Source organism: Phoca vitulina, unplaced genomic scaffold (genome assembly GCF_004348235.1).
Source record: "Phoca vitulina isolate PV1807 unplaced genomic scaffold, GSC_HSeal_1.0 scaffold19, whole genome shotgun sequence".
NCBI lineage: Eukaryota > Metazoa > Chordata > Mammalia > Carnivora > Phocidae > Phoca > Phoca vitulina.
This window is the reverse complement of record NW_022589722.1, coordinates 15,167,181-15,193,154: the sequence shown is the minus strand read 5'-3', so window position 1 is coordinate 15,193,154 and position 25,974 is coordinate 15,167,181. Positions and strand designations below refer to the sequence as shown.

Below are 25,974 nucleotides of genomic sequence, written 5' to 3'. Positions count from 1 at the left end.
CTTTTTCTAGAATGTCATATAAAGGACTCAACCTGTATGTAGCCTTTTGGATCTATCCTCTTTCACTTAGCATGATGCTCTTCAGATTCATCCATGTTACTGCATGTTTTACTAGTACCTTCCCTTTCACTGTTGAATAGTAACCTATTCTATAGTCTATGTGCCGTTGGTTTATGCAAGTACAAACTGTATGTTTGTACAATTGGACTTCTGGGTTGTTTCCAAGTTTTGACAATTATAAATAAATTGTTATAAACATTCATGTACAAGTTTTTGTGCAGACGTATGTCTTCATTTCTCTAGGGTAAATACCTAGGAATTTCACTGTAGAGTTGTATGGTAAGTGCATGTTTACCTTTATAAAAAAAACTACCAAACTGTTTTCCAAAGTCGGTGTACTATTTTGCATTCCCATCAGTGATGTATGAATCTTTAGTTGTTCCATATCCTTATAAGCATTTGGTATTGCCAGTTTTTAGAAATATTTTTGTTGTTGCTGTTCAGCTTCTTTCATTCAGCATAATTATTCATCTAAGTTGTTGCATACATCAATAATCCATTCCTTTTTATTGCTAGTAGCATTCCATTGTGTGAATATCCTATAATTTGCTTATCTATTCACCTATTGATGGACATTTGTGTTGTTTGCAGTTTCTGGATATTATAAATAAGGCTCCTGGGGCTCCTGGGGCTCCTGGGTGGCTAGTTGGTTAAGCATCTGCCTTCGGCTCAGGTCATGATCCCGGGGTCCTGGGATCAAGCCCCGTGTTGGGCTCCCTGCTGAGCAGGGAGCCTGTTTCTTCCTTCTCCCTCTCCCTCTGCTGCTTCCCCTGCTTGTACTCACTTGCTCTCTCTCTCTCACTGTCAAATAGATAAATAAAATCTTTAAAAAAAATTATAAATAAGGCTACTGTGAAGATTTGTGACAGCGGATTTTTTGTAGGTTACATTGAATTTTCTACATCTACGATTATGTCATCTATAATAACAAAAAGTACAGTTTTATTTTTTCCTTTCCAATATAGATATCTGTTATTTCTTTTTCTTGCCTGATTGCCCTGGCTAGAACCTCTAGTACAATGTTGAATAGAAGTGGTGAGGATGGTGGGCACCTGGGTGGCTCAGACCATTAAGTGGCTGCCTTTGGCTCAGGTCATGATCACAGGGTCCTGGGATTGAGCGCCCCCTCCTCGTGTCGAGGGTGGGGTGCTGCTTCTCCCTCTCCCCTTCTTGTGCTCTCTTGCACGTGTGCTCTCTCTCTCTCAAATAAATAAAGAAAATCTTAAAAAAAAAAAAGTTGTGAGAATGGACATCTCTCTTTTGCTCCTGATCTGAGAGGGGAAAGCATTCAGTCTTTCGCCATTAAGTATAATGATCATTGTAGGGTCTTCACAGATTTTTTTTTTTCATGTTGAGGAAGTTCCTTTTACTTCCTAGTTTTCTGAGAGATATTTATTAGGAATGGATGTTGGGTTTTGTCAAATGTTTTTCTGTCTTTTGAGATGATCATGCTTATTTTTTCCTGGTTTGTTAATATGGTGAATTTTATTAATTGATTTTCTTTTTTTAAAAAAAGATTTTATATATTTGTCAGAGAGAGAGAGAGAGAGAGTGAGCACCAGCAGAGGGGCTGGCTGGCAGAGGTAGAAGCAGGCTCCCTGCTGAACAAGGAGCCTGATGCAGAACTTGATCCCAGGACCCTTGATCATGACCTGAGCTGAAGGTAGACACTTAACTGACTGAGCCACCCAGGCATCCCTATATTAATTGATTTTCAAATGGGAAACCAATCTTTGCATTCCTGGATAAAACCCAGTTGGTCATAATGTATTATTCCTTTTATATATTGTTGGATTTGATTTGCTAAATTCTGTTTAGAATTTTTCATCTATGTTTATGAGTGATATTGGTTTATAGTCTCTTCTAATGTCTTTTCCTGGTTTTGCTATAAGGGAATAACTGAGCTTCAAAAATGAGTTGGGAAATATTCCTATTCTCTTTTCAATTTTCTGAAAGAGTTTGTGTAAAATTGGTATTTTTTTTTCTTAAATCTTTGATAGAATTCTCCAATAAAGCCGTCTTGGCCTGGAATTTTCTTTCTGAAAGGTTTTTAACTACAAATTTCATTTCTTTAATTGATATGGGGCTATTTAGTACTGATTTAGTAGCATTATGCAAATTCTGATATGTGGTGTGCTCATAAATATTTTCTAATTTCCTTTGTGGTTTCTTTTTTTGATCCATGATATATTCCGAAAAATGTGTTTCCAAATATTTGAAAATTTTCTAGAAATCTTTGTTATTGATTTCTAATTAATTCCATTGTGATCAGAGAACATACTTTGCATGACTTAAATCCTTTTACATTTATTGAGACTTATGGCCTATCTTGGAAATTTTCCATATGTAATTTTAAAATAATACCCATTTTGCATGTGTCAGTTGAGTATTCTATAAATGCTAATTAAATCAAGTAATGTTCAAACCTGGAATATCCTTACTGATGGTCTGTCTTCTTCTTCTTCTTCTTTTTTTTAAAGATTTTATTTATTTATTTGACACACAGAAAGAGAGAGCACAAGCAGGGAAAGCAGCAGGCAGAGGGAGAGGGAGAAGCAGGCTCCCTGCCTAGCATGGAGCCCAATGTGGAGCTCAATCCCAGGGTCCTGGGATCATGACCTAAGCCGAAGGCAGACGCTTAACCAACTGAGCCACCCAGGTGCCCCTGTCTTCCTCTTCTATCAACAACTGAGAGAAGAGTACTGAAATCTCTAATTTATCTATTTTTCTTTGCAATTCTATTATCTTGCTATTTGTTTTCTACTTGTCTCATCTCTTCTTTATGCCTCTTTTCCTGCCTTCTTTTAGATTAATTAAATATTTTTTGTGATTTCATATTATGTCCTTTGTTGGCTTATTAGCTATAACTTTTTATTATTTTAGTGGTTCCTTTAGGGCTTATAGTACACATCTTTAACCTTTCAGCCTGCCATCACGTGATATTACAATAGCACACCTCCCTTTCGACCCTCCTAGTTCTTACCTTCCATTTCTTCCCTCTTGACCTTATGTTTCTATTGTCATAAATTTTACTTACACTTTTGTTACAAACACCACAGTGCATGGTTATTATTTTTGTTTAAACAGTTAATTATCTTTTTAAGAGATTTAAATAATAAGAAAAAACTCTTATGTTTATCCATGTAATTATAATTTCTGATGCTCTTTGGTCCTCTGTGAAAATGTTTCCGTCTGGCATCATTTTCCTTCTGATTTAAGGACTTCTTTTAGCATTCCTTGTAGTGCAGGTCTACCAGTGATGATTTCTTTCAGCTTTTATATATCTGAAAATAATTTTATTTTGCCTTCATTTCTGAAAATTATTTTTTACTTAGTATAGAATTCTAGGTTGATTTTTTTTAGAATTTGTAGAATTTTTTAGAATTCATAGAAATCAAGGTTGACAGTTATTCCTTAAAGATGTTCCTTCACAGTTTTCTCACTTGCCTTGCTTCTAGAGAGATCTGCTATCACTCTTGTCTTTGTTTCTCTATATTTAATGTGACTTTTTTCTCTGTCTGCTTAAAAATCTTTTCTTCTTTCTTTTTTAAAAAGATTTTATTTATTTATTTGAGAGAGAGAGCGAGAGAGAGATTGAGAGAACGAGTGGGGGGAGGGGCAGGGGGAGAAGCAGACTCCCTGAGGAGCAGAGAGGCCTACATGGGACTTGATCCCCGGACCCCAGGATTATGACCTGAGCCAAAGGCAGATGCTTAACCGACTGAGCCACCCAGGCATCCAAAAATCTTTTTTTCTTAATCACAGGTTTTGAACAATTTGATTATAATGGGTCTTGGTGTGGTTTTATTAATGTTCCTTGTGCTTAGATTTTATTGAGCTTCTTGTATCTGAAATTTTATTTTTTATAAAATTTGGAAAAATTTTGACCCTTATTTCTTTACATATTCTTCTGTCCTCTTTGGGGACTCCAAATACACATATATATTTACTGGTGTAAAGTTGTCCCAAAGCTCAATGATGTCCTTTTTTTTTTTTCTCCAGAAAACAGAAACTCATTTTTTTGGTTAATAAATTATTATTATTTTCTTTTTTAAAGAGAGAGAGTGGGGTTGAGGGGCAGAGGGAGAAAGAGAATCTTAAGCAGGCTCCACGTCCAGAATGGAGCCTAACACAGGGCTCAGTCTCACAACCCTGAGATCATGAACTGAGCTGAAATCAAGAGTTGGATGCTTAACCGACTGAGCCACTCAGGTGCCCTAATAAATTATTTTTTGAAGCAGATTTAGACTCACTGGAAAATTGAATGGAAAGTACAGAGAGTTCTCATACATACCCTTTCCCCACACATGCACAACCTTCTCCACAACTGACATCCCACATCAGAGTGGTATATTTGTTACAGCTGATGAACCTACATTGACACATCATTATCATTCAAAGCCTACATTTACATAAGGGTTCACTCTTGCATAATACATTCTGTGGGTTTTGCCAAATCTATAACGACAGGTGTCCATAATTATAATATCATATGGAATAGTTTTACTGCCCATAATACATTTTATATAGGGAGCCACAGAGTGACACTTGAGCTTGTACTACTCTACCACTCCAACCTTACTATTTTTCTCCTCCTCATTCACTCTGACCCAGCCATACTGGCTTTTTTTTTCAACTCCTTCAACACATCAAGCTCATTCTCTCCTCTCATCTTGTCCTTTGCACTTGCATTGACTTTACCTGGAAATCTTTTTTCTTTAATCTTCATATAATGGTTTCCTTGTATTTCATAGAGACTCTTGTTATTTACCTCCCAATCACATGCTAATAATATTACCCTGTTTTTAAAAAATCTTCATAGCACTTATTACTATCCAAAGTGATTTTGCTCATTTATTTATTTAATAATTTATTGTCTATTTCTCTTCCACCTCATTCTCTGAACCTATTAGAATGAAAAATGGGCCACACGCAGAAGAATGAACCTGGACCATTTCCTTACACCATACACAAAAATAGACTCAAAATGGATGAAAGACCTAAATGTGAGACAGGAATCCATCAAAATCCTAGAGAAGAACACAGGCAGCAACTTCTTCCTCCTCGGCCTCAACAACTTCTTGCTAGACCCATCTCCAAAGCAAGGGAAACAAAGGCAAAAATGAACTACTGGGACTTAATCAAGATAAAAAGCTTCTGCACAGCAAAAGGAAACAGTCAACAAAACCAAAAGACTACCCTGACAGAATGGGAGAAGATATTTGCAAATGACATATCAGATAAAGGGCTAGTATCCAAAATCTATAAAGAGCTTATCAAACTTGGCACCCAAAGAACAAGTAATCCAATTAAGAAACAGGCAGAAGACATGAACAGACATTTCTCCAAAGACAAATGGCCAAGAGACACATGAAAAATGCTCAATATCACTTGGCATCAGGGAAATACAAAACAAAACCACAATGAGATACCATCTCACAATGGTCAGAACAGCTAAAATTAACAAGATTTTGGCGAGGATGTGGAGAAAGGGGAACCCTCTTACACTGTTGGTGGGAATGCAAGCTGGTGCAGCCACTCCGGAAAACAATATGGAGGTTCCTCAAAAAGTAGAAAATAGAGTTACCCAAAACCCAGCAATTGTACTTCTAGGTATTTATCTTAAAGATACAAATGTAGTGATCCGAAGGGGCACCTGCACCCCAATGTTTATAGCAGCAATGTCCACAATTGCCAAACTATGGAAAGAGCCCAGATCCAACAGATAAATGGATAAAGAAGATGTGGTATATATATATATATGTATATACAAGGTAAATATATATATATATATATACAATGGAATACTACTCAGCTACCAAAAAAATGAAATCTTGCCATTTGCAATGACATGGATGGAACTAGAGGGTATTATGCTAAGTGAAATAAGTCAATCAGAGAAAGACAATTATCATATGATCTCACTAATATGTGGAATTTAATAAATAAAACAGAGGATCATAGAGGAAGAGAGGGAAAGATAAAACAAGACAAAATCAGAGAGGGGGACAAACCATAAGATACTCTTAATCATAGGAAATAAACTGAGGGTTGCTGGAGGGAGATGGGTGGGGGGATGGGGTAACTGGGTGATGGACATTGGGGGGCACATGATATAATGAGCACTGGGTATCATATAAGACTGAAATACCTCTGAAACTAATAATACATTATTAGTTAATTAATTGAATTTAAATTTAAAAAAGAATTTAAAAAAAGAGTGAAAAACGGGATCTTGTTTACTGTACATAAAAACTTGCCTGGTGAAAAAACAAACAGCAACACACACACACGCACACACACACACACACACACACACACACACACTTGCCTGGTCACATAGTAAGTAGTTAGGAATATGAAAAGTAAATGAATGATGATTATATTTGCCTGAAAATCAGTGATCTTTCTTAATAAAAGGAATTATATCTACACTGAACCCCTGTACATATATTTGCTTTCTTTTTTTATCTGACTAATGGAAGGCAGGAAGTGGGATGGGCAGTGTGTGTGTAAGTAAAACAAACCTTATCTGCTCGGCTCCAAATGGCTTTGGGAGGTGGCTCTCCAGTGATGGGAATCTCAAGACGAAGCTTGCTTCCTGCAATTACTGTCACTGTATTGTCCGCATCAAGACCATCCAGGATGATCTTAGGAGGATCTAGAATATTGAACATGGCCTTTGTTATCAGACAATCATTTCCATGTGAATATCTGGGCTAGTACTTTGCTAGTGCTAAATATTGGTAGTAACCAACATTTTATCTGGCCAAAAAGAATATAGGAGAAGTCAAAGTAGTTGGTGCCTGGCACCTTGCACAACAACTTCACTATAAGACTTCTTAATAATCAACTATTATGATTAATGACATACCAATTCATGTACTTTTTCTTTAAATATCACAGTTTTGAATGTGTTATATTTCCAAGATAAGCAAACAACAACAACAACAAAGCAAGAGCACAAAACTCTGCAATGATTCATCTACTCACCAATAACATGAACTTTGGCAGGCAAAGTAACAGAGTAAGCATCTGGTGCAAATACATAATCACCTTCATCCTCAACGACAGCATTGGCTATCACTAACTTGTGGATTCTAAGGAAACAAGAAAAACATGTCTAAGAATTTACAAAGATTTAGATTGTTTATGGCCCAAGTGAAGAAACACCCAGCCTTTATCTGATTAACTTATTTAGTGCCAGTTGGAGAGAAAGACAGATCAGGAAACAGAAAGAATATGAATGTGAAGGCTTAATTATCCTATTTATTGACCTACACTAAATATTCATTTTGGAGTATATGGAATTATCTGTTCAAATACAGCTTGCTTATTATGCATGCAAGAGTCTATTATTCCTTTCTCATCATATAGCTTTAAAAAAAACCTAAAATATAACATCTCACTAGTGCCATACTTTAAGATTTAAGAAATTACCAAGAATAATCTTGACTTTGGCTTTATATGCCAAATCTAAAAGCAGTAGTTCTTAACTTTTTGGGGGTCAGTGAATATCTGATAGACACCATGGATCCTCTCTCTAGAGAAAAGTGTGTATTTTTGTATACACAGACCTTGCTTACAGCTTCAGAGATTTATGGGGCCCCCTGAAGTTCATTCATGATCTCCTAGGATCCACAGATCCAAGGTTAAGAACTCTTGCCTTAGATCTTTGCTAGATTCTAAGGTATTATGTCCACCCAAAAAATTGTGGGAGGTCACATGACACATATTAGTTAGGGACCGTTAATCCATTTTGATTCATTCCTTAACTAGGATTCAATATCAGTCCTTTAACCTCACGTTTAGATGGAAAGAATCAGTTGATGGCTTTTGAATAGACAAAGTACCATGCCATGAGGTACAGATAAAGGATCACTGGTAGGACAGGATGTAGAACAGAGAAATCCTATGTTCTTGCTATTTGGAGCAAAGAACCAGACATAGATCCTCTCTTTATGACTACTCTCCAACACTCCTCACCAAATATGTAATTTAGGAAGTGGAGAAAGTGGATATGGGGACCAGCCCTCCCTTATGGGCCACCTAACTTGCTTACCTTCCCTTGTGAACAATCTTTAGATGGTCACTTTCCTGAACAGGTAGGCCATTTTTAGTCCATTTTCCTGGTAGGTTTTCAGAGATTTCACACTTCAAGTAGATTTCTTTTCCAAGATGTACAGTTTGATCAGTCAGAGGTGTCAAAATCTTCAGAGGTTTCACTAGAGAAAAATAAATAATTATAGGTGCCAAACTCAAACTCCAGACAGGCCAAGATGGTATCTTTTTTTGAAAATGAGAATTTGTTCCAGTGCAATTGATATGTTGGGGACAACTGGAACATAACACAGATTTTGTGTTTGATGATGCATAGTTTTATTCATGAAAAAGAGAAAATGGCACCCAGCTGACTGAGCCAGGTAGGACTGCACAAAATGCACACACACAAACACACACACATCAAACATCCACCAGCTACCTGAATTCACCCACGTGGTATGAGCCACACTCATGCACATCTGAGATTACCACTGTCCATTCAATTTCAAATAACCTCTTTCTATCACTTCACGGTGGCTCACTAGCTACAACACTTCCCACACCACTTACACAAGCAAATTCCAGGTCTCATTTAACATAAAGTGCCATATTTATTAACTATTTGACCTGTGTAAAACTGTGATAGTGTTTTTTTTTATTAGGTTCTTATTGTTTTTTTTAATGTGTGGCTGACAGAATTTTTGAGTGTTGTGCCCATAACCTCACTTTCCCCATTAATCTTGTGGTTTTATTGCATGACTTTGTATAGCACAGTGATTTTAGAAATGCGTATATTGCATTATAGCAGAACTGACTGTAATTGCTTTAAATGAATACAAATATAAAGTAAGGATCTGCCTATGGTTGAAACACTTTTTTGATATTAAACTAAAATGGCCGCAGTTCCGTGAAGCATAAGGAGCGTAACTAAGATAACCTCTGAATAATTCAGTGATCCTATGGATCACAATTGGACTAAGAAAGAAGTAAGGAAGCAAGACTTCTGCTCTGCATGTATTACCAAACTTCCTGTGAGATTTGCTATTTTAATTTTCATGGCTAACTGGAAGAGACAGACTCTGCTGTTGAGGACTGACTACTATTCAGGGGGCATTTGGAGAAGTACATAAATTCTCTTATGCCTCTGGATCCTGGTAGCAAATGAATTCTTACAATGTTCTCATTTGAGCCTCCTTGGTTTGAGCAACTTCCTTCACACTCCAAATGTAATTGCAGAATGTTGAATGTTTATTTAATGAATAGATAGCAAATTCACCCCTGGGTTACGCAAACATCAGGATTTTATATCCTATCTAAGTATTTACCATCTATTTATGTGGTCGTGGGATTAAAGTATTTCTTGACTATTTGGATAACTTCTCTGACAGGTGATTTTTATACTCCCCAATACTGTGTTTTACTATTAAATTGAGTAGTCGGTTTCTATCTCAGAGACCCTGACTGATATGACATAGACACTTAGTTAGAATGGAATCCAATTTTACATATTTAAAAATGCCACAAGTAGAAATCAAATAGATTGAAACTAAAATTGAATTAACAAATGCAACATCAATAGTTAGCCAACTTGGAAGACACCCAAGGAAATCTTACTTACAGTCGACATTAAGCTTAGCAGACGACTGTCCTCCCGTTGTCATTACAGAATATTCGGCACCGTCAGCCTTCGTTGCTTCTTCTATGATCAAAATATGTCTTTTGCCCTCAATTTTAATTCGGTATCTTGATCTTGGACCAGGGATAATCTCTTCACCATTCTTAAACCTGAGTTAAAATAGATTATAAAATAGATTATAAAAAGAGTTTTATAAAAGACCCTTCAGAAGATGGACATTATTGGTCTTGTTTTTTTTGTTATATCCTGGAATCTAGGAACTATTTGTTGAATTAAAGAACATATGGATCATAATATCAAATGGATTAGTAATGTAACAAGTATTGTCTGAAAAATTACATAAGAAGAACACATAAGCCCCTTCTTCCCATTCAAGATCAATCCGATGAAGATGCTAAGAGCGGATATTACCTCTTGACCCACACTAGTAAGAATAGCATCATTTAATATGTTCTAAAGTTAGCTATGATTCTAGATTAGAATGAACATTCTACTCTGTACCAATTACCACAGATATATGCTGTGTAATTTACTATACTTCTCAACAAAGCATTTCATTTTAGGATTCTGAATCTCTTAGCTTTAATTTTGAGGTTACTCACATAGAACTTGAGAAAACACTCCCTATCCAGACCAAAAAAAAAAAAGCTTTTATTTTTTAAAGTAATTGGTGATTCTTAGTCTAAAATATTTTCCTGTGGTACTATAACAATAAGGTAACTGGGGATTAAATGAAAAATATATATGTAAGTAAGTTGCCAGCATGGCATAGTGAGAGTAAGCAGGTATAGAAGTTAAGAACATCCACAGGATTTGGAGTCTAACAGACCTGGGCAACTGTGAGTCACCCATTTCTTAGTAAGTGCCTACTTCCCTACATTTACCAATTTAGATTTCTGGATTGATTTCTAGTTTCATAGGTGAAAAAACCCCCAGTATCTTCACAGTTTTTGTTACCATTTCTACTAACATGAACGAGGTTGCTATTCTTTTTTAATATGTGTAAAAGCCATTTCCTGTTCTCCAATCTATGAAGGCACATTTTTTTAATCTATTAAAAATGGACAGACCTCAGGAAAGCTATTTACCATTTCACATTGGCATCGTCTTCAGACACTTCACATTCTAATTCCACTCTTTCCCCACAGTAAGCATTCGTATCTTCCAGCTGTTTGGTTACTATAACTGGAGGCTCTAGTGTGAAAAAAGGGAGAATCAGAATCATTAAATGTCCAAAACCTGCTCACGACCACAGATTTGTTCACAGACAAAAGACCAACAGCAAGGAAGTATTATCTACCACAGGGCTATGGTTAGATGGTGGTAGATAGTAGGTGGGTTTTTTTACACCTTTTTTGGCAAAATAGATAGCTAGTAACCCTGTGTAGGTTTTCCCAATTTTCTCAGAACTCTTCAAATCAAATAAATTACTGTTCTGGAGAGCAGACAAAACATGTATCAAATAGCCTTCTTTTGGCAAATGAGAAACCATGTGGTATACTTTTCTGATGAAAGAGAATCTGTAACAGTATGATTCTTTGATTCTGGTTCTAGACGGATGATAGAGATTGCAGAGCTGTCTGTATTCAGAGGGCTCATGGACACCCTCTGGCTCTTTCATAATGTTTTAGTCAATGATCATCTTCAGCACCCTCAGTGGCAACCATTGATACCCTTTTATTAATGAAGCTGGTTTCAAGAGAAATCTGTGATCAGCTGAATGTGTGAAATGAGGACTATCCAGTAGAGTTTGTTGGGTTTCAGAAACTATAACCAGAATAATTATATACTGCTTGCTTGAGTCAAAAGCATGTGGCATTTTGACTCACCTGTTTTTTTTCTCCCCTCAGCTTTTCTAGTCTTCAACAAACTTGACGATTAATTAGGATATACAATAACTGCCAGTGTAGAGGAGCTCCCATGCAGAGCCAATCTAACACCCAGGCTAACCCATTTCTAGAGGTACTATTACCTCTGCTCTAGAGCTCAAGAGCTCAACCTCTCATGTTCAGTTTGATTACTACCCCTGGGAGGAAGAGTGCTCAAGGCTGTTGAAGACTACAGTAAGAGATTTCACCTTACCTCTCACAAAGAGCTCGGTGGAACATTTCTCATCACCAGCTGTCACATAATACTCTGAATCATCCGTCAGCCCACAATTATTGATAAACATGATTCTTTCACATCCTTTATGTTCAAAGATGTATCTGTTTTAAATAGGAGGGAAATAACAGTCTGTGAACTTGATTTTATTCTTTGCTTTATTACCAGCATATCTGGCTTATAATTCAGGAATGTTTGAAAGTCAGGGATATAATTTTGATCTGCAATTTATGTAGCACACCTTATGTAGTTTACTTAACACAAAACATGAGGCCAATTGTTATCTTTCTAAGGCATAATGTAATACATATGCGTATTTACACATAATATGTAATTTCTGTATTTCTATAGAAGGTTTTCATTTCATCTATAAATTAGCACTCATATATTTGCTATTTAATTTTTTTAACCCATTGTTGGGAAATGGGGTTGGCTGAGATTGTCAGAGAGATTTAGAACTCTGTACATTTTTTTAAATGACCAGTTCATCTAGTTTATAGGTAGACAGAGACTCAGACTTACTCATTGATTCATTGATTCCACTCATTGCCTAGTGCAGTGTCACAACAGATTTTGTTAGGTGAATAAGTGGTTATACGGTTTAAGCAATAATATGAACTTAATCACTAATATAGGCAGTAATTTTATAGAATGTGATGGTCTTTTAAATGAGCTTAAGAACTAGTGTTATCGTATCCCAGTAACCACCTACTAAAAAAGAACTTGAGCATTTGGACACAAAAAACTAAAAGCCAGGAATATCACAAAATTTAATTGTCTGTGATCTGGATTATGGATGAGTATATTAGGGCATTAAAACAGACTAATGAAAAAAATTCTCATTTGGAAAATTCTCAAATTGAAGACTTCGAGAATAAAGCATTACACAACATTTTCTAGATAAAGATAACTGATGAAAATTGTTTTTGGTAAATTCAAGCCACTTTCAAGAGATTTTTATCAGACTAAACATTATCAGCACAAAGTCACTTTGTAGGCATGGCCCCATTAAGAAGTTGGAAACCACCTAATTGTACTCCAGAAGCGACAGATTTTCAGGATTAAAGTCTTTTATAAATGTGCATGTGACTCCTGTTAACTTAAAAAAATATACTGGAGTTGAAAATCTCTCAGGCTGGGGCGCCTGGGTGGCTCAGTCGTTAAGCGTCTGCCTTCGGCTCAGGTCATGATCCCAGCGTCCTGGGATCGAGCCCCACATCGGGCTCTCTGCTCCGCGGGAGGCCTGCTTCTCCTTCTCCCACTCCCCCTGCTTGTGTTCCCTCTCTCGCTGTGTCTCTCTCTGTCAAATAAATAAATAAAATCTTTAAAAAAAAAAAAAAAAAAAAAAGAAAATCTCTCAGGCTGAGAAGGATCTCTGTACAGTAGTTTCATAATAGACTAGTGATACCATCAGACATCAGGGATTAGTCTACTTCCTTCATTTGAGAGAGGGCCAAAACATAAAACGCAGGCTTTAGATGCTCTTCCAGAAAAACAAAAGTTCTCTAATTATAAGGTGTTATTTCCAGTTGGTATATCAAATATGTATTTCAAAATTTTATTTTAAAAATTGGGAGAAGTTTGACAATGCTCTGAAATAATCACATATGACCTATATTGACACAAAACTGGAACTGGAATCACTCAAAAATGGTTTGTATAGAATTAAAACATAAAACAAGGTTTTATTTATATAGCATTATAATTTTAATGTGATTTTGCATTAAAAAGATAATAACTAAAATGTGTTTTTATTCACAGGAAATTGAGTCAAACTATTGTTAGATTTATATAGCTATCACTGATTATTTGCAAAGCCCACTTACTTTGTACTGGGTCGAATTTCTTGACCATTTTTATACCATTTCACCTCCAACTTTGGGTCTGCCAGTTCCACAGCAAACCTTACTCTGCCTCCTTTATCAACCTGATATGCAGGATCAAGAATTTTTGCAAAAGCTGGTAGAGAGAAAAAGCAAAAACTATGTCAATATGTGCATACATATGCTATGAACTTAGTCAATGTATGTATAAGAACCTAAAACTAAATGAAAAATTGAGACTTGAAGTAGAAACAAAATAGGAATCTTCCAAATTATCCTCTATATTTTAGAATTCTGTGTTGATTTATATATGATAAGATGCTTTAAAATTTGAAAAGGATCCACATGTTTTTGAAAGAAACATAAGAATTATTGAAGAACAAAGAAACTAAGGGTTGCTGGAGGGGAGGTGGGTGGGGGAATGGGGTAACTGGGTGATGGGCATTAAGGAGGGCATGTGATGTGATGAGCACTGGGTGTTATATGCAACGGATGAATTACTAAACTCTACATTTGAAACTAATGATGTACTATAGTTGGTTAATTGAATTTAAGTTTAAAAATGGAAAAAAAAAAGAGAAAAGAATTATTGAAGAGCCTTTAAAAGTGACTGTCCTAATTCTTCAGGAAATTATAAAGCCTCCAAATGAAACTGAACTTGAAGAACATGCCTATTCTTCTAGTATGATTACTATCAGGATTATTGGCATTATCTTTGTACTTCTTGTATGTCACAGATAGTTTTTTATCACAGAGTTTATGAGATAAATTCAATGACTCATAAGATTAAATTGAATGCCTTTGACTAATTGAAATAGTGGGTTTATCAAAGTTTTTGTACTGTGGAAACTTGCCCAAATAATGACACATTTAAAACACTCCTTACCTATATACGGTTAGGAACTCAGGATTTCAAAACATTTTAAATAACAGAGAACATAGTAGTTTAAAAAAATATTGTCTTTGAAAGGTCCTAAGCAGATGTTAACCTCTTTTCTTAATTTAATAATCTTTCCCTGATTTTAATTATAATACTCATTTAGACAGTTTGGAAAATACATACAAGTATGGAATGCCTCATGGAATTTTTATGCTTGCATTTCCATCATTCCAATTTTGTTATACTATTGCTTAAATAAGCTCACTTCTTCATATTTTAACATGATAAACACTAACTTTAAAAAAGTTATCTATCGGGATGTCTGGGTGGCTCAGTCTGTTAAGGGTCTGCCTTCGGCACAGGTCATGATCCCAGGGTCCTGAAATTGAGCCCCGCATCCGGCTCCCTGCTCCGCAGGAAGGCTGCTTCTCCCTCTCCCACTCCCCTTGCTTATGTTCCCTCTCTCGCTGTGTCTCTCTCCGTCAAATAAATAAATAAAATCTTTTTTAAAAAAAGTTATCTATCATATACCTCAAGACATCAATTCAGAGCTAAGCAATAAGAATTAGACAGGCCAGTGTGGGGAAAACAGATGTCAGCTTGGCATCCACATGTTTGTGACTCTACCATCTCAGACACCTCTCAAGAATAAAACTTCTAAAAGCTTTGAAGTTTGGAAATAGTGGGAATGGCTGAGTTTTGTAAACACAGCATAAACAAAGCACTTCTGTATTTCTCTGGGTCCAATTGCTCAACAAGTTTACAGTGAGGTTTAGAAATAAAGGGCAGATTTTTTAAAAAGAGGTGGTGAGAGACTTTAAATTCTATTTGGATACCCAGGTTGGGCGCCTAAATAAATAAATAAATAAATTCTATTTGGACCTTAACAAACAATAAACAATAATAGGATTGATATGTTACCTTGATGTGTCACAAAACGGGTAACTGATGATGACCAAGTACAGGAAATTTTGAAGAGCTTATGATCAATTTAAAATGTATTTTTTAAAATTTAAATTGCAACATCTCAAAGCATTTTTTAAAACATATTTAAAACCACAACAAAATGCAGTCACTTCAGATCCCTATGCAGAACAGCATAGCTGTTTTACAAAATATTCTGATAACTGCACTGGGTGTGAGAAGTGAATTCCGCACTCCCCATTAAATGAATTATATGAAGAATATGATGGGTATGGTAAAACAAAGAAACATCGAATCTACTCTGCCTAAGCAAGAACCAAGAATTTGAGAGGGAGGGAGATGTGGAGGCTGGAGAAAGGGGCCACTGAGAAATTCCCAGTGACAGCGAAGGTATTTGATGTTCCATTACGTGTTCTATGTGTTACTTGCAAAGTAAATCTCCATTACCTTAAACCTTCACTAGCTGTCGACTACCCTCATAGCTACTGATGTGCAGAGCAGCGAACTACTTCTCCTGAAGCCAAAGGTAAGGAAGAGAAGCTTAGCGCCTGCAAATTTCCATCCCATCCATTCCCACCCTAAACCCAGCCAGAGATACGAAGATGTGGTCCGCAGAGGAGGCGGCCCCTGCAGCCACGCCCCCCCGGGGGGGGCTCACCTGCGCTCTTCTTCTCCACCCTGCGCATGCGCTTGAGCCGTTTGAGCATGCCACGCAGGTCGGTGATTCCGTACTGGAAGGCGATTTTCTCATACTCGTTGGGGTTCGCATTCTTCAGCAGCTCCCACACGTCTACCTCAGGTTCTTCCTCCTGCTGCTTCACCTCCCTAACCCGGGAAAACCATTTCCTAGTTTAGTAGCCGCCCACCGGCCCTTAAGGACAATGAAGGTCGGAGTATGGTACGGATTTCTCGGTTCAGTGTTAAAAGCCCCGTTTTTAAAGCCTGAGTACTTAAAAGCCCACAGTCTCAAGGAAACTTCCAGGCAGTTAAAGATCAGATGTAGGCACTTATATTAGCACTCTCGTTTTCCTGGTTAAAAATAGAATATTAGGAAGAGAGAAAGATAGCAGAAAATATTCTGAATATGTTTTTATTTATTTTCACTCGAAAGTTTAAAAAGATAAGGTGAGATTTTGAGGAATTTAAGATCGGTTGTCATCTAGGATATGGATACTGAAATAATTTCGAAAAGTGGGTCGAGAATGAGAAGATTTAAATACTGGTTTATGAAAGAAAAACGATCTCTTTCTACCTTCATTGTTATATGAAGACAGTACGAATAAGTATTTCAAATCTTAGGGTTTTGCAAATAGCATTTTTCCTACCATATTAGTAAATGTGCACACCAATCATATTTTGCTGTTTTTTATGCAAAAAATTTTTTGAAACTGCAGTAGGTTTTTTTATTTTGTTTTAAATATGATTTTTGTTGCCACATTCACTTTTTAAAAGAATTTTTTTTTTTTCTAAATTGGCAGGGGAAAAGGAAAATGAAGCAAAAAATTCGTTCATATTTCATCTTAAAGCACTATCCTGAACTTTTTTGAAAGCAAGTTGGGTATGAATTATAAAAATATAAATGTTAAACTGTAAAGCAAATGGCTAAGTTCCAATGAACAAGGGGAAAGTAACTTCTTAGTGTAATTATCAAAATTATGACCCCAAATTTTGATCACTGACTAAAGAACATACAGAAAATATAAAGAACATATAGGAATAGGAAAATATAAGATTTAAAATACACTTGTCTGTCCTTATTTTAAAACTAATAAATGAAAGAAAAACTCAAGAATAAACACTCTTTAGGGAAAGAGCCCTACTGTAAATGCAAAATGTAATTTAAATTGATTTCCTTTGTTGGCTAAATAGTCCTGATTTTTTTTTTTTTTAAGATTTAGTTGACTGTTTTTATCATGTTAATTTGGAAATGTTATAGTGACTACTTATTGTGAATAATGCTGGTTTGGATATGATTTTCCAGGAAAACTGGTCAACACATCTTAAACACCAGTGTGAAAACAGATTCATGCTATCATGTTAGCAAAATTACACCTGTTTCTGCATTTCTTTAAGGAAATACCAGATTGTAATCATAGGGAAGGGGAGGAGAATATAAATATTAACATAGAATTTAGGGTGGAGTTAGGCAAGGATGACTTCTGAATATCTAATTTACACTGTCATGTAAGTCTTTTTGCCCAGTGGAGGAGGATGCTGAGGCAAATCTCCTGGAAAAATGGAAGGAAGTGAGAGGTCATTGGTCCACTAGTAACCTTTATGGGAAGAACTGGGGAACACCATTAGAGAAATGTAACTCTTAAAACTCAAGACACAGGGCACCTGGATGTCTCAGTAGAGCATAGGACCATTAATCTCAGGGTCATGAGTTTGAGCCCCACGTTCGGTGTGGAGCCCACTTAAAAATAAATAATAAATTAATTAATTTTTAAAAACTCGAGAAACATGCATTACCTTCATATGTCACTGAAATAATAACTACACCCTCTATTAACACAGGTAAATTGAAAAGTTTAAGAAAATTGTCCTGAATTTGGCATATTGGTAATAACTTGCCAGATCTAATAGGTCTACTGCCTGAAAGCAGTCTAAATTTCAAATACATCCTTTAAATATTTTGTAGGAAGTCTTGGAGAATTGCAATTAAAATGTGTCTGTGTGTACCTATATATAGTCTCTGTAGATGTTTCTTCAACCACTTTATCAATGCTCTATTTTTGTCATATTCCAATCTAAATATAGTTCCCAAACTGTAAAAATATGCCATATTACCTTGTGTTAAATTTGCATTTTAACCAAGAAGAATTATGTACACATTTCAACCATCCTCCTGACACTGGTAAAAGGATTCAAAGATACCAAACTAGATTAAAATAGATAGCAAGAAGCACAAGTCAAACACTGAGACATACCTGGATCCATGAGGTGAATATTTATATAAGGGAAGCCAATATAAAGATCATCATTTTCAGTGTGATTTCTTAAGTCAGTTTTATTGGCAGATTCATAAAACTGATCATCCTCACCATTTTTTTTTTCATTAAAACACCAAAATACACTTCACTCTACCATGTTCTTAATCTTATCAAACTTGGTATATACATACCAGTGACTGCTTGCTTATTCCTTCTTTTTCTCTCCATTACTTAATTCAATTCCAAATTGCAAGAAGTATTCATTATTTTTTACTAGAATGTGAGGTCAAGGCTCCCACCTGTAGCATTACCTTAACTCATCCAGAACATATCTTTACTTACCATGGTGGCTGCACATGGCCCTATCTGCATGGTTATGTTAAATTACAGTAGGGAAAAAATTCAAATTCTGTAGGCACCACTGATGCCTTTTCAAGCATTGGGATAGACCTATATAATATTCACAGTACTTTCATCTACATCAAAATTTCTATAACTTGATGGTCCTAGTAAAGTACAAAGCAATTATAGAAATTTTACATAGAATAAAACTTCCAAGTATATATATATATATATATATATATATATATATATATATATATGTCAAATCCTGTAACAAGATACTGCCTAATAGATTTAATCTGATTTAGTTAATGTCTATTTGAAATACTCTGGCTTTGTTCAGGTCAGGGAGATCTTTTGTTGTAGAGAAATGTTGGTTGTAAAGATTTTGGTTGTAGGGATTTTGCCACACACTCTTGGAGGAGTAGAAATGGTGTCATTACCACAATGAAAACACATGCAATTCAGAAATTAGTAGGGAAACACAATGATTGCTAAAGTTATACTGGTAGATTAGTATAGTATATTAAATGAATATAGTCTTTTGCTAACAACGATTTAATTATGAGTCAAAATCATAATTAAGGGATGTAAAGAAAATGAGAACTGGAGACCTGTTGGCTGCCCATTTTTTTGCCCATTTTTTTTCTAATAATTTTTTCTTTATTCATTTTGATCATTCATTAGATTTCTTTTACTCAGCAAACTACTGGTAATCTGTTCTTTTTTCTTTCTTTTTTCCTTCTTAATCAAAGCATGGGGTTTAATAACTGATTGTGTCACATCTTGATTGATTCGTGTATGTTTGTGTGCATGCGTGTGTATTATTATGTCTTTTTATGAATATAGGCTCCTCAAGGGAAGTGTCACATTTTTGGTGGGAGTGAATATTTGACACCTGCTATGAGCCAGCCTCTTACATAACTGACTTAACTAGTTTTTGTTCTCCACATTTATAGATGTGGAAAACAATCTCAGAGAGGACGTGTAATTTGACCAAAGTTATGCGGTTCGTAATTATGAGATTTGAGACCTACATCCATGTTTTTACCACTACCTTTTTCTTCCCACAAATGTGTATCCAGGCACAAAGAAAGCATTTAGTGTTTTCCTGGTTGAGTAAATGATTGCAGGAGGAAAAAAATGTTCTCTTCTCAAAGTGTCAGTTTGTGTTATAAACCGAATCACCAACTTCCAAGGCAGATTCAGAGTGGTATTTCTTATGTGGAGTCACAGGAAATGAGCTGACTCAGAGAGAAACTTGGATTTAGGTCCCTGCCCTGTCTCTAATTCGTGTGTGTGTGACTCGGGGTAAGTCACCTGACTTCTCTGGTCTTTGGTTTCTCATCTGTAGAATGTTCTCACTGAGGGTCACTTCATTTACTATTGCTTTAAATAAATTTGGGAACTTAATAAATATTATTGAGACTAATGATTATTTGAAGTATCCAAAGAGTGAAAGATGTGTTTGATACTGCCAAGTTCTCTTGATTGGCTAATAGGCATTGATAATTAATAAATTGCACCTGTTAATATTTCTATTCTCAACCTAAATATTTAGAGCTGGGGGAATTTTTTATTCATAGGGACTTGGATAAAGCCATCCAACTAAACTGAGAATGAACACAAGTCCAGTTTATTACTACTTGTAATTTGTTGTGAAGCATATTTATACTTAATGTTTCTTTCGTAACCATGGAAAGCACTAAAAGTAATAAAAAGTGAACCTGAAAAGCTAAATGAAAACTAATATCAATATTATATATTATTATTTTAGAATCATAGTTTTATTATTTATTCACAAATTTGGTATTTAAATAAAATCCCAGCAAAAATCAAGTTCTTTTTGTTGCACTATAGCAAATATCTGGATATGTATAGCTTTATATATAACACATATATATATTATATGATTATATATATGCATATACGGGCAGAAATCCTATAAGATGGTTATGTACTGAATATCCATAATGAAATCTATAAATTTTATTGTAAGAGAAAATGTTAAGGGAGTGTGAGTGATAATACTAAATATTTATTTCCATTTTACTACTATATTTTATCTCTTCTAAAATGCATATTTTTTGACATTTTAAACATCTTAAATAAGGATGTATCTTATAATGAATAGTGTGTCATAATAAACTCTCTGGAGCAATTTTTTTCATTGCTTAGTGATTTATGAAATACAGATATATATTCAAATGAATTGTGTCTTAGACTTGATGTAATACAGTTAATCATAAATACTATTTTAAAGTTGATCTGCCATACACACACACACACACGCCTGCAGAGACTTTTACCAAAATTGTGAAATTGATTTTTTGGTAAAATATCAAGGCAGGACAATAGAGGCTTTATTTATTTGATCATGACAAGGAATCATGATTGAAATGATAGAAATCATCGAGAAATCAGAGACTCCTAGGTATTTAGGTCTTCTGCTTCAGTTTTCAGATCTCCTCATCCCCAACTAAGAAAATATATGAAGACTCAGGAAAAATTTTAAAAAGAAGGTTAAAAAGCATCAGCTAAAATCTTTAGCAGATTAGTATGTAGTGATTTCTCGGTCTCTTTCTTAGTTGACTCTGTGTTATATTCCATAAGCAAAACACATTTTAAGAAAGGAGAAATTCTTCCAAAAACATCCATTTAAACTTGACTTCTCTGAGTGGGTGTCTAAAAGATTTCCAGGCCACAGAGCCTCACTCCATTGCTCGGTTCTCACCTACGTTTCAGGAGACCACTAAAGTCAAGTTCCCCTGCATCGTCTTGACCATCGCCACTGTCATTAACAAAAGAAAAGCAAATCTGGGTTTAATGCTGAGACATATACACAAGAGTTTCCCCCAAACACTCTACATATAACGTATATGCAATTTTGTACTGGCACACAAGTCATGGGACTAAATCAACACAAACTATTTCTTTTCACACAAGTGACATTTTAAGTTTTGGAGTATGTACTTGTGGAAAAGTAAATGTGAGGAGCTTGTGTTACTCTACGATTTCAGAAGACACATTTTTGTAGATTGCATATATAAAACTGCTTGGATTTGTGTTAAAACAGAGTAACACAAATGCACTTAAGCCAAGCACCACAAAGTACTTTGTTTTTCCAAGTTGGGGGCTCTAGAAACCTACCTATGTAAAAAGCAAAGGACTTTTGCTGATCTCTGTTATTCAGGTCAGAGATCGGCTTGGAGGACGAAGTATACCAGTGTCAAATATATAAGTACAAAGCTTATATTCAAAGGTAACTTCTTTGTGTCCATCAGTAGTTGAATCAGATAATGTGATACCAACATAACATAAAAATGGAGCTAGTGCAGAGCTTTTTAAAAGATGCATTCCTGTCTGTTTCGAAGGGATTTCATTATAAGCTTTTCATTCTCGTGTTAATATTTATACCTTTTAAAATGTATTTTTCAAAAATTTGTCTTTGAATTATTGATGAGCCCTTTACTAGGAGTACTTTCCTATTGAGAAATGCATCTTAAATTAGGCATGCAGCCACCTTCATGATGTCATATAAACTCTAAATAGAAGCTATGGAGCTGACATTTCAATGGCACTACATGTTTACTTACATGTTTAATTTTGTTTCCTGCTCTTTACAAATGTTAGTTATGGTTTCTAAGAAAAGAGTCTGCGGGTTTAAAAGTAGTGTGTATAACACGTAAGTTATAAGAATTAAACTCAAATAATGTGTTTTCAAAATTTCTTTAATAGCAGGTATTTAGAGAAGACCTTTTGAAGTAAACCCATTTCTATTCTTTTAAAGCACAAAACTTAGTAGATTACATCTCCCTCTCTTAGAATATGCTTGTACATTGGATGAGCATACTTTTGGACCCTTTGCATTTGCTGAACATGGGGTGAAGGGAAGGTGGAAGGAAAGTTATAGGAATTAAGGTTATGACTTACAAAAGTCAATTGATTGATCAGGTAATATTACATATATTTTTAAGCAATTAAACTTTTCATTTATTCAGAATTTAGGAGAGAAATATGCCTTTTATTAACAGACTAAATCATTGCTTTATAATAGTTTGGGATGACTTTCCTTATTCAACAAAACTAAGTAGATTCAGTCTTAAGAAGAACAAAATATCTGTTCTCATTAATGAACTTATATTATGGAAAAATTAAGTGCAGAGAGTAAAATAATGTCAGGAAGGGGCTAGTTACATTTCTCATAGTCTAGAAAATTTTTTTCATTTTTCTTCCTTGTTCCCCTACCCCTTGTTTTTTCAACTTAGGCAATTGCAAAATAAATCAAATAGGTATCTATATTTTGTCTTTCTATAGTGTTCTTTATTCTGGCAGACTCAGTGGTCTTTCATTTAGTAATCCAATATTTAAATAGCACTAACTTCAGTAAATAGCTACTTAATTGTGGTTTTCTGGACACATGGTTAAATAACTCTATAAATAATTTCTAGATGAAAAGCAATATAAATAAAAGTTTTCTGACATTACTTAACTGATACTATATTATTATATATCTTTCTTGGCCAGATGGTGAAAAATAATGCAATTAAGGAAGAGGCCACATATGAAGACATTAAGAGTATGTTTTTATAAGGCAACTGTGAAACCTAAAAAAAATGGGAGCTTCACTATGACAAGAATATTCTAAAAAATGATCAGTATATGCTTGATTTGACATTAAACTTATGGCTTTTCTAGAACACTAACTTTTGTGTACAGAGTATGTTTGACTATAGTGAAGAGGTGCTCTCTCTGGAATATACAGTGTGGAGGAAGGGAATGTGTGCTTTGAAAACTCTCCACTTGCACATTACACAAAAGCTACCTAGATTCCCCTTTTGAAGTTACCTTCTCTTGAAAGCAGATCTGATGTCAATGTTTGGAGTAGTCCCGGTAGATTCTTTGAAAGGAAAGAAAACAACAAAATAAATACCCATTAAGTAGGCAATTTTGTGCTCAGTTCCTTTCCAGGCTGTGGGGATTCTTTGGATGGAAGGAACGCCGGGTGAAGGGAGCGAGGGGATGGCTCTCCTCCGGGATGGCTGAGCCGCTGAGGTCTCATACCTCATCCTCCCTTACACAGAATCAATGTGGGGACTGCAGGAGTTACCGTATCCAGTTGTCACTCCACCTGCCTTCCCACTAGAATCATCTGAAGAACTTAAAAAAAATCAGCGTCTTGATCTCCTTGTTGGAGATTTTGATTCACCAGATCAGCGACGGGCACCAAGAAATCAATATTCTTCAAAAGCCCTTCAGGTGATTCTCAGAGATGCCTGGTCAGGTTGAAGAGGCACCGCTCAGCACCATATTCCCACTCAATTCAGAAATCTCTACAGTACCTCCATGATCACCCAGCCTTTATTTGACATCTCTTGAGATGGGGCTCTCACTCACACCTTTCCCAGGCTGTTTACAGAGCTTTAATGAAAGAGCGCTCATGCTAAAGTTAAGACCAAAAAATCACCTCCTCATAATTCCTACCTTTAGATTCTAATTTGTCTGAAACACTTTTGTGTGACAGCACTTCCCGTATTTATGAGTTGTGTATGTCTCGCCTGCTTCACATTCAGCTGACTAGGGTGTGGTTTCTGCGTTCTTCATCCTCCTGGGTACGGTACTCCAGAAGAGATCCAGGTTGATGTGTGGTGACCATGGCCAAAGACATTACTCCAAATGTGGAACAAGTAGCATGTTGCAGAGAGTGGTGTTATTTCCTAAACCTAGGTCCTATACAAACCACTTGTAATAGCCCAGGATTAAATTATATCAGCTTTGTTTCTTATAGGTTTATCACACTTCAGATTCACCTTAAGTTTATGATCTTTGCTGCCAAGTCAACTTTCTCTTTGTACACTTATAGAAGTGTTTCTCCGCCTCCCCAATCTACATGTACACCTTTACATTTACTCCTATTAAATTCACTCTGGACAGTACACAGCACGTATGGATGGAGAACTTCCCCATCTGACATTAGTCCTTATAAGAGAAATCCTCCCTTCCACCTGGATATCCTGACATCCTTGTCCCGTATGAAATTATTCCCAAAGTGGGGTGGGAATAAGTGGACCCAATGAAACAGGCATGTTCAGTAGAAGAAAAAATGGCACCAGCCCTTATTTCGGAGATTGAAGGAATATAGGTAGCATGGAGAAGAGATACTTAGCAGTAAAATCCCTGAAATTCCACTTTAAAATCACTTCATAACAATTTAACTCAGCAGGCTTCCTGAGGCTACCACAATCAGAAACACCCAGTTTGAAAGAAAACTTTATTTTCAAAATCTCATAGTATTAAATGACCTTCTTCTCCTCTATCCCCTCACACACCATGAAAAAAAGTCACATCTATCCAGACAAGAAGACTCTCTTACCGTGTACTTCAAGATCGAATGTGCAGCTGTCGAACTTATCCTTATAGGTGACCTCACACCTGTAGTTTCCTGCATAGTTCTCTTTGGCCTTGATGATCTGCATCTCGAATGTGTACATCTGCAATGAAAATGCATCAGGCACCTTTCAGCCCCACCTTGCCGACAGAAGGAAGCTATCACATTTTGATGATTTTCAAAATTCCTCAGCATTGGCTTAAATTTGTGTCTATATCTGGGCATTCCAGCCCAGCATTCTCAGCAGAGGAGGGGTCAATGTGCTTCCCAGCTCCTGCGTACAGCAGGGCAACCATGCTTGAGTGTAGACACCAGGAATGGTAATTCTAGAGAGTTTTCTGGAACTGAAATCGCTCAAAGCTGAACCTGAAAATGACCTTTTCTCCACACAGAAGAAACGACCTAGCCAAGCCCCTGTGCCAGGAGTTAAGGGCCATACCCGAGTTTGCCTTTCAAAGGTTTCCTTCAGCTGGAGGTGCTTCCCAGCTTTGCTGGCCAGGTCCATCCATTTCCCTTTGAACCATTTGATGGTGGGTTTTCTAAGAAGATCTTCAGCCTTGACTTTGGCTATAAAGGTGATATTTTCACCTAGAAAAAGCACACGTGATACAGACTGTGGCTTAAAAATTGCTATTTGTTTTGAAAGGAGTTACAGAGGATTGCACTGTATAGACTATGATGTGCCTGGTGCCCCTGGAGTTGTGCCCTGAATTTTTTATGCATGCCCTAGGAGTCCTTAGGATACTCCAGCTTGTTCTGCTTTTGAAGTTTATGAGGCAGAAAAGGAGAAATGGGTTACTCAGTGGAAATAGTTTCTGTTTGACTTTGTCATATATACATGA

General features: G+C 35.9%; 1 protein-coding gene across 1 annotated transcript in view; it reads right to left on the bottom strand.

Annotated features, from left to right (window-relative positions):
• MYBPC1 (myosin binding protein C1) overlaps nucleotides 1-25,974 on the bottom strand; it is a 71,690-nt gene that overhangs the window by 28,287 nt on the left and 17,429 nt on the right. Inside the window, exons 5-16 of the mRNA XM_032416908.1 lie at nucleotides 25,572-25,720; nucleotides 25,118-25,235; nucleotides 23,593-23,644; nucleotides 21,479-21,535; nucleotides 16,128-16,294; nucleotides 13,669-13,801; nucleotides 11,822-11,946; nucleotides 10,828-10,933; nucleotides 9,722-9,888; nucleotides 8,123-8,285; nucleotides 7,054-7,160; nucleotides 6,588-6,721 (exon numbers count right to left, since the gene is read on the bottom strand). Coding sequence (XP_032272799.1) covers nucleotides 6,588-6,721; nucleotides 7,054-7,160; nucleotides 8,123-8,285; nucleotides 9,722-9,888; nucleotides 10,828-10,933; nucleotides 11,822-11,946; nucleotides 13,669-13,801; nucleotides 16,128-16,294; nucleotides 21,479-21,535; nucleotides 23,593-23,644; nucleotides 25,118-25,235; nucleotides 25,572-25,720 — 1,478 coding nt within the window. The remainder of the gene's footprint in view (nucleotides 1-6,587; nucleotides 6,722-7,053; nucleotides 7,161-8,122; nucleotides 8,286-9,721; nucleotides 9,889-10,827; nucleotides 10,934-11,821; nucleotides 11,947-13,668; nucleotides 13,802-16,127; nucleotides 16,295-21,478; nucleotides 21,536-23,592; nucleotides 23,645-25,117; nucleotides 25,236-25,571; nucleotides 25,721-25,974) is intronic.